This window comes from Phoenix dactylifera, unplaced genomic scaffold (genome assembly GCF_009389715.1).
Source record: "Phoenix dactylifera cultivar Barhee BC4 unplaced genomic scaffold, palm_55x_up_171113_PBpolish2nd_filt_p 000133F, whole genome shotgun sequence".
In the NCBI taxonomy this organism is placed as follows: domain Eukaryota; kingdom Viridiplantae; phylum Streptophyta; class Magnoliopsida; order Arecales; family Arecaceae; genus Phoenix; species Phoenix dactylifera.
Genome location: NW_024067693.1, coordinates 56,972 through 65,925, shown reverse-complemented (window position 1 = coordinate 65,925; position 8,954 = coordinate 56,972). Strand labels below are relative to the sequence as shown.

Here is an 8,954-nt window from a genome sequence, read left to right as displayed (position 1 = left end):
ATGTGGATCGTGGTGTGGATGATGCAAATCTACTGTCAAAAAAAAGCTGCAATGGCTCTTTCAAGGATGTCCGAGCCCAAAATTCCACCAATGTTGCTGAGTTTTGTTCTTGAAACAGGATAGCCGGCATGCAACACGCCTTGATCTCTGCGTACATTAGTCATGGATTTGCTTGTGTTAATTGCATCATCAGTTTCGCTCTTAAGAGATGTCTTATCCTGTGAGTTTTCTCATTCTTCTGAATTCCAAGTCTGTTGAAGAAATTCGGAATTAATTTCAAGAGATTTGAATCATGTAATAACTGATATTGTTCTGTAGACTTAATGTAGATTACATATTGCTTCGAGGTCCCTTGTTACTCTGGGCATTGAGTATATAGCGATGGTTGCATCCTGCTCCTATGTTGGCATGCTGTTTTTTCCAGTCATGCTGGTTCACAGTGGTCTACCGGAGATCGGGTGGGGCGGTGGGAGAACTACATGGCAGATGAGATCCATCAAGTATTCAACTTTCAATTTTCGTGGGACATGGCATGCAGGTATCCAGGTACTGGCCCTCAGAAATCAGGACTGATTTGCTTTGGTTCGATGTGGATCCGACTTGAAGGTTGGTGGGCAAACAGAAATCCAGCTGCGACTCGCGGATTGGAATAGTGAATAAAGCCGATAGAAACATTTCCAATGACATTAACAAACCTGGTGGGCATTAAGATTTACAGGAGTGCAAAAATTGCTTCGCGAGAAACTATGATTTTTATCAGGTTCCGACTTTGACCAGGCTAGTGATTAGTCTGGCTAATCATTCTGGAAAGATAGAGACCTGACCGCCAGCAGGATAGTTTCCCCTTGTTGGCAGAATCTGTTTTACAGGTGAATGTTCTAGGTAATTTAGCACGGCTTAGGATGGGTGTTTAGTTTAACATTAGAGGCTTTAGCATAATAGCAAATTCACAGTCTAGCAGCTTGCTGTCTCTGGTTGTGATTTTTGAATTCCCCGACAGTTCAAACTAAAACATCTGACTGGTATAAGTAGAGCACTGGATAACGTAAAACTAATCGTTTGCTCTCCTTGAAGTTCAAGCATTTCAAATTAGCTACTTGAATAAATCCCTTATGATGCGTAGCTGCATTCGAACTGGACGGCATCTGTATTGCTCAGTTTTGCTGCGTGATACTGTACCCAATAAAGAAAAAAAAAAAAGCTACAAGACTTTGTGGCTGGCATGGCAAGGAATGATTGTAGCATATCGGTTGGGTTTAAGATATGTTCGTACCAGGTCGAATTGGACAGTATGGAGAGTACCATATTGGTTCGCTATCGGAATCTAGTATGGATGGTGTATCGACGTTCGGTATGCCAAAATTTTTTTTCATTCAATATGTCAAAAAATTTGTATTATATTATACCGATATAGTGCTAGTATGACATCAGTATAAGATTTGTGCTAGTGTGACACCCTTACAAGATTCAGGGCATCCAGACGATGAACTCTAGTTAGTCCTTATCGTTTCTCACGCCAAAAAAGACTTGGGCCTCCTCGCTTACCATGCGGCAAACCGCTGTGAGAACCTCCCAAGTCAAATCTTCCACTAATATTCGAATATCTTTGACCTTTACGTCGTCTCGCTTTCGCAGAAGGTCTGTAAGTAAACAATCCACGCCTTCCTTTTGTCCTTTTTAGGGAACAATGACACCACTGATTTAGGAAGTTGGTGGCACGGAAGGTCTACCTCCGTATCCAAAGATTTGTTTTCAGACAAGATTTTTACCAGCACACAAAATCCCACGTCTAGAAGGGAGAAAGGAGAAGGAAATGCCCTCAGTGATCTTTTAGACCTTTTATATTTTTCTGCCATCCCAACCACCGAGTCCAAATTATGCAGCTCGACTTTGCCCGTATGACCCTTAGTCTTGTGTGCTTTATTTTGGGTGGATTCTCCCTGGGTTCCCTCTCTTTTCTCCATAACTTTACCTCAGTTGAAAAGCTCGGATACTTCTGTCTGGATGACAACTGCTGATGAAGTGAAAAACATCGGCTAGGTTTTTCAGGAGGAAGTGAAACAACTGCTGATGAAGCCAATACTAAAATGTTTCGCATGGCACGTAGGCACGTATCATTTGTATGCAAAAGCAGGTGCAATACGTGGCAATCTTGTATTCCTATCTGCAAAAATGTTTTGATTTCAATTCCAATGTACAATCTGATAGTTCAAGTCAATTTTATGATTCCATGTCGCAGCAACCAAGATCCAATCGCATCTTTTTGGAGATTAATTGTGGTCGCAAAGATTATCCCATACTATTTATAGAAGTCTACAAAACAACCTTTCCTTTATGGCACCCTCTCAAATCCTTGGCTCTGGGCATGCTTGCCCTTGTTTTTATTTCTTAATTTTTATCCAAACAAATATTCTAGTAAAAACCAAAAATAATAACAATAATAATATATATATATTCTAATATTATTGCTACCACAATTTTAATTGTTATCATATTGTTGCTGTCATCATCGCCGCCTCCGCCTCCATCACTACTACTATCAACATCATTCTAGCGCAATACTGCCGCTGCTTCATTGATACCTCTGCCACCATCATCATCATCATCTCCGCCACTGCCTTTTCCTACCTTAGTCCAGCCATCGACCCCATCACTACATTGACCATCTTTTCACAATCATTGTTTCACAAGAAGAAAAGTTTGGAACGCAATTACCATTGTTATTTTCTGTGACTTGGATTCGTTGCAAAAGAAATCACCTACTCCCGAACACTTGGTGGGCAGGAGAATATCGTGGTTACTTAAATTGGGCGGAGTCCAAAGCGTGGAGAGAAGCCCTCGTCAGGGAGTGCTAATTAATGATGACCTGCGCATTCTAGCGTTGAAAGGCTCACCGAACCCTTCCCCCCGCTTCAAAGTGCCGATTTATTAACGTGGCGTTATGGTGCAATCACTACTTCCATGCACATTCTAGGGCCGGGAATTAAAGAAGGACCAGTAGCTCCTCCAGGCTCCAGCCCCAGAGAAAGACTTTCTCACCTCTCTGCTTTTCCTTTGTTCATGTGCTTGCCACAAGCAGGAGTCTAGTTACAAGTTATTTTAAAGCAAAAACAAATAAAACATAAAATATTTTTTTAAAAAAACCAAAAATATATAATGAAAGTGTGGTTGGTTTGCGATCGAAATTAGAATTGGAATCGAATAATTATAGGTGAAATCAGATTCGGAATCGAAATAGAATTTGAGTACCGGAAAATAGATAAAATTAAATTTTAGAGAATTGGAATATTTTTATTTCTTTTTAGAATCAGAATCAAAATTAAAATTGAACTTTATTCGACCAAACGACTGTCACACCCAACTCCCTCCAACCAAATATATTCTAAATTATAACAAATTAGGTATGTTTTAATTTTAGTAATTATGTTATTATATAAAATACTATAATGCAAAAAGAATTACTTGTTTGGCATTGAAGGAGGAACTTGATTGCTGAATTTTCAATTATTGATTAGATGGATCATGGATCACCAGAAACTAATGAACTTGTGTATACCTGCGTTCATGGCCGTAGGTTCTCCATTGAGTCTTAGAAACTTTTAAAATAATAGGGCTGCATGCTTGGACTCTAGGAAGCTAGGTCGGTCATATTTTAGATGGGTTCTTGGTACATCTAACTAAAAGATACCAGTGACCTACCAGGAATTATCTATTTTGCTGCTGAACTAAAATTTCAAAGCGTGCATTATTTCATGTTTGTCTATTCTTTTAACAGCATGCTTTGAAATTGTTAAACGTGTAAATTAATTTTAAAAACATGAGAGAAATCAATAGGAGGCCATTATAATCTAATTTAGCTCTATTTTGACCCCTTTTTTAAAAAAATTGGCACTTCTATGACTTCCCTTGGTTGTTGCCTTCCATGTTGTCATAAATATGACATAAAGTTGCAGGTCATATCCATAGCAAAGTTTTTCACTCAGTCTAGGTGAGATGCATGATAGACTTTTAGATCATGTTCAAACTAGTAAGATGGCTCGCTAGCGCCCTTCAAAAATGGCTGCATTTATGACTACCTAAATCTCATATATATATATATCATCTCTTGCATGCCATATCTCAATAAATAGATTTTATAGAATATACACGTATAAGTAGACGAAGGCGGTCGGTCACACTTGCAACATGTACCACAGGTTAAATGCAGAGTTTAGAGGCATAGGAGATCTTTGTCTGCATACATGCAAGCAGCTCTAGGTTTTGGATAATAAATCAAGAGTTTCATTTCATCTTCATTTGTGATACTATTTTTATGAAATTTCTAGAGAGAATTTCTCCCATGAAAGAAACTAAGAGAAAAATATTATCATGCTAAATACAAAAAGTCATTACCAAGATCTATAATTTTGATATTAAATTGTATTGGTACCATGCTAATATAATATCAATATATCTTATAGAGGATCAGGTCGATACCAATATGGTATATAGAGCGATATGCATCGAAACAGTGAACTTTAGCCAGGAATAATTTTTAGTCCCTGATGACCAGTTTTATACTAACCGGCCCAGCGTTATGCCGACATTTAACCGGATATATTCTTGAGACCAAAATATTTTGGGAGGGTGGGAAACTAATTTCCGGTGTAAGAAATTGTTGGAGGAGCAAAAATAAGCCTGCGAGAAAGCTGGAGCCTAGCTGTTGAGGGAGGGCCTTGGAGGGAGGGGATCCATGGGCCCCCGTGGATCATGAAATCGGAGAGAATATTCCACTGGGAGATCCTCTTCTCACCGCCCGACGCTCCCGCGCCGCTATTTATATCCTCCTCGATCCCTACCTGGGCTTCCCATCGCCCCACCCTCGCCTCCTCTACCTCCACCCAATCGTCCCCTCGGCCGCTGCGCTCTCGTTCGATCGGCAGAGAAGAGGTATGGACCGAGATATCTTCCTGTTTCTCGCTCTGCGTTATGTTTTGATCTTCTTTGTTTGGGTTTTCTTTCTCGTCGTAAATCCAGACTCGTGATCGATTGAACGCCTGCGATCCGTTTGTGGTTTTGTTTTTGCTTGTTTCGTTATCTTCTGGAGAGCAATGAGAAATCTTTTGGATGGAGATCGAGGATTTCGATGCTTCTTGGATTGCAAAATAAGAATTGGTTTGTTCCTTCTTTGACGTTTGAATGCGCGCATCATCTTTCTCTTTCGGTATTATTTATTTAAATCTCTTTGTCGGTAATTGTTATTTGTATTGCTGAATGCATCGGTTATTGTTATATTTTTCCGCTGATTTTTTTTTTTTTGGTCTCTTTTTCCATGGATATAATAGACAAGTTTCTAGGGTTGGATTCTTGGTTCTTGATATCGTTCCTGAAATCGTGGAGTTCGGCTTTCTCAAATTATATGCCCTATTTTTCCTTTTCCTCTTCTAATTCTAATGCCGTTTCTTGCTGATTTATTAAATAAAAACAGATGTGCCTCTGTTACCGTATTTGTTGAATTTATGATCGATTTGTTTGTGGTGGGTTTTTCGTATTCGTATCTCTTTACGGAATCTCTGTCTAACGTTTCCTGTTCTTTTTTGTTTTAACGAACTCTTCATCCTCTGGAAAACGATAAGACTTTGAATCCAATATTGGATTTTTATGGCTTCATATCAGCCAAAAGATAGGCGTCTCTAGTGGCGGCAATGCCGGAACGATCTTTATCTCAAACTGCTCCTCTCTCTCTATCTTTCTATAAATAAAAGAGATTGAGATATAAATAAAAAGATCTCCTTTGTGTTTTAGGGTTCTTCTTCTAATCTAAAACAAGTCTAAAGAAGGGAGAGGAGAGGAGAGGAGGGAGGAAGAAGGGAAGCCGCCCGTCATGGCAGGGGAGCAGCTCCAGGTGCTGAACGCTTTGGATGTGGCCAAGACGCAATGGTACCACTTCACGGCCATCGTGATCGCCGGCATGGGCTTCTTCACCGACGCCTACGACCTCTTCTGCATCTCCCTCGTCACCAAGCTCCTCGGCCGCATCTACTACCACGTCGACGGCTCCCCGACCCCCGGATCCCTCCCCCCCAACGTCTCCGCTGCTGTCAACGGCGTCGCCTTCTGCGGCACCCTCTCAGGCCAGCTCTTCTTCGGCTGGCTCGGCGACAAGATGGGCCGGAAGCGCGTCTACGGCATGACCCTCATGCTCATGGTCCTCTGCTCGGTCGCGTCCGGCCTCTCCTTCGGCCACACTCCTAGGTCTGTCATGGCCACCCTCTGCTTCTTCCGCTTCTGGCTCGGCTTCGGCATCGGCGGCGACTACCCCCTCTCCGCCACCATCATGTCCGAGTACGCCAGCAAGAAGACCCGTGGTGCCTTCATCGCGGCCGTCTTCGCCATGCAGGGCATCGGCATCCTCGCCGGTGGCATGATCGCCATCACCGTCTCAGCCGCCTTCAAGAACTACTTCCCTGCCCCCACCTACGCCGTCGACCCCGTAGCCTCGACCGTCCCCGAGGCCGATTTCGTCTGGCGCATAATTCTCATGTTTGGCGCCATCCCGGCGGCGCTCACCTACTACTGGCGGATGAAGATGCCCGAGACTGCCCGCTACACTGCTCTCGTCGCCAAGAACGCCAAGCAGGCAGCTGCCGACATGTCCAAAGTCCTCCAGGTCGAGCTCGAGGAGGACCAGGCCAAGGTGGAGCAGATGACCGGCAAACAGGCGAACGCCTTTGGCCTCTTCTCGAAGAAATTCCTGGCTCGCCACGGCCTCCACCTCCTCGGCACCACCACCACCTGGTTCCTCCTCGACATCGCCTTCTACAGCCAGAACCTCTTCCAGAAAGACATCTTCAGCGCCATCGGATGGATCCCCAAGGCCGCCACCATGAACGCTCTCGAAGAAGTGTTCAGGATCGCCAGGGCCCAGACTCTGATCGCACTCTGCGGCACCGTCCCGGGGTACTGGTTCACCGTGGCCCTCATCGACATCATCGGCCGGTTCACGATCCAGGCGATCGGGTTCTTCATGATGACGGTGTTCATGCTCGGCCTCGCCATCCCCTACGACCACTGGACCACGCCGGGCAACCACATCGGCTTCATCGTCATGTATGCGTTCACCTTCTTCTTCGCCAACTTTGGTCCCAACAGCACCACCTTCATCGTGCCTGCAGAAATTTTTCCGGCCAGGCTGAGGTCGACGTGCCATGGGATCTCAGCAGCGTCGGGGAAGCTTGGTGCGATCGTCGGCTCGTTTGGGTTTCTGTACTTGGCCCAGAACAAGGACCCGGCCAAAACCGACCATGGGTACCATCCCGGCATTGGTGTCAGGAACTCCCTCTTCTTGCTCGCCGCCTGCAACCTCTTGGGGTTCTTCTTTACCTTCCTGGTGCCCGAGTCGAAGGGCAAGTCTCTGGAGGAGATGTCTCGGGAGAACGAGGACGAGGGCCCAACAGCAGAATCTGATGTCCCTGTCGGTTACTATAGGACTGCCCCTGAGGTCTAGTTGGCTGCTGCCGCTGCTGCTGCATTCTGTTTGTTTTCCTTCTTCTGCTTCCTTGTGCTATGGAATTTTAGCTCTCATGGATCCTATCAAGATAGATCCTAATCTAGTTTCAGGGCGTCAAAAACTTTGTTGCGGACTGTCTTTCTTGGTCATCGGAGAGCTTGTAGAACTGACGAATGTTTAAGAGCATCATCACAAGTATTGTGTGGGATGTTTGTTAAAAGGCACCTGTAATCTCTTTTGTTGCTCCAGCAAACAACCTGGCCTAATACTAAAGTTCTTCTTTTTAGTATTAACCTGTTAGTGGTTGGTTACTAGATAAACTGTGGTGCATGAGGAGTTCTTTTGTTGCAATTGTTGTCTAATTATCCGTTTTGCTGTGGAAGTTGGATCCATATACTGCAAGAAAGGTGTTCTACATGCTTCTGGCCCCTGCTTCTGAGAACTCGAGTGTGGTGTAGGTGAAAAATTGCACCAGGAGCTAGCACTCATATTTATTTCACTTGTTTGCATCTTTTCGCCTGTCTATTTTGCTGTGGAAGTTGGACACTTGCATATTGCAACCAAGGAATTCAACATATTAATGTCCTGCTACCGGCCCCTGCTTTTGAGAAATCTTTGTATGGGTGAAACATGGTACCAGGAACTACTATTAAACTTGTTTGTATCTTGTTACCTCTTTCAAGGTCGCAGAAATAACGGTCATGGAACTTTTTACAGTACAATCAAATGTTCGCTCATTTCAGCAATAAACTAATGAACCATTGATGATTTATGAATACTTGTTGATTCTACTAGGTTTGTTTTTTATCAGATAATTGAATCCTGATGCTCTGTGTGAAGGTGCTGCTTAAATTAGTGGAAGTATTAAAGAGATGGAAAAACAACATTGGAACGAAGATACCACACTCTGGCTTATATTCTCTGCTTGCCTCTTGTGGGTGTCTTTCAACTGTTTGTGTACCAAATAGAGCAAGAACAATCAGTCTACCAAAAAAAATTTTCATGGGGCAAGAAGTCGATTTTCTCTCATAATGAACTCCTTTTTATCTGATCCTACATTCAGACTTCAGAGATTTACTCATTTCTGATAAGGTCTGGGTAGATGGACCAAGGCTGTATCAAGCCACCAGCTCCAGGTCTGAGCTGAACTAAACCTAGCCCTTAAAAAAATTCACCAGAACCCTACCATGAAATAGGTTGCCCCAGGCCCATCTTAGCCGAGGCCTGGTGTTAAAGTGAAGCCAGAATAACGCCATATCCCCATCTGAGTGAACCTCTTGCAAAAGCCATCATGAATGGACTGCACCAGGCCCATTTAGAGAGAGTGGGATCAATTGAACCCACCGGGTGTGGATAGACAGACGAACGCATTGTTGTCGCTCTTGCGACAGTCATGATTTCTAAAGTTATGATACAAGGTATTAAGGATCCAGTCGGGCTATTAATTCGAACCCATTTTTTCTTT

At 43.6% G+C, this 8,954-nt stretch overlaps 1 protein-coding gene and 1 long non-coding RNA gene across 2 annotated transcripts; both read left to right on the top strand.

Annotated features, from left to right (window-relative positions):
* The first annotated feature begins 6 nt into the window (after positions 1 to 6).
* On the top strand, positions 7 to 957 carry LOC120104871. Its single transcript, XR_005507225.1, has 2 exons — positions 7 to 220; positions 319 to 957. It is a non-coding gene; the product is annotated as an uncharacterized LOC120104871 (long non-coding RNA).
* A 3,686-nt stretch (positions 958 to 4,643) lies between these two features.
* Positions 4,644 to 7,782, top strand: LOC120104870 (inorganic phosphate transporter 1-4-like). Its single transcript, XM_039116756.1, has 2 exons — positions 4,644 to 4,929; positions 5,785 to 7,782. Exon 2 carries the CDS (start codon positions 5,864 to 5,866, stop codon positions 7,484 to 7,486), a length of 1,623 nt encoding a protein of 540 aa, XP_038972684.1. The 5' UTR covers positions 4,644 to 4,929; positions 5,785 to 5,863; the 3' UTR covers positions 7,487 to 7,782.
* Positions 7,783 to 8,954: the final 1,172 nt, after the last annotated feature.

Bases quoted from the DNA above. Each gene is read 5' to 3' on its own strand.
- LOC120104870 (XM_039116756.1), top strand. From the start codon at position 5,864: ATGGCAGGGGAGCAGCTCCAGGTGCTGAACGCTTTGGATGTGGCCAAG.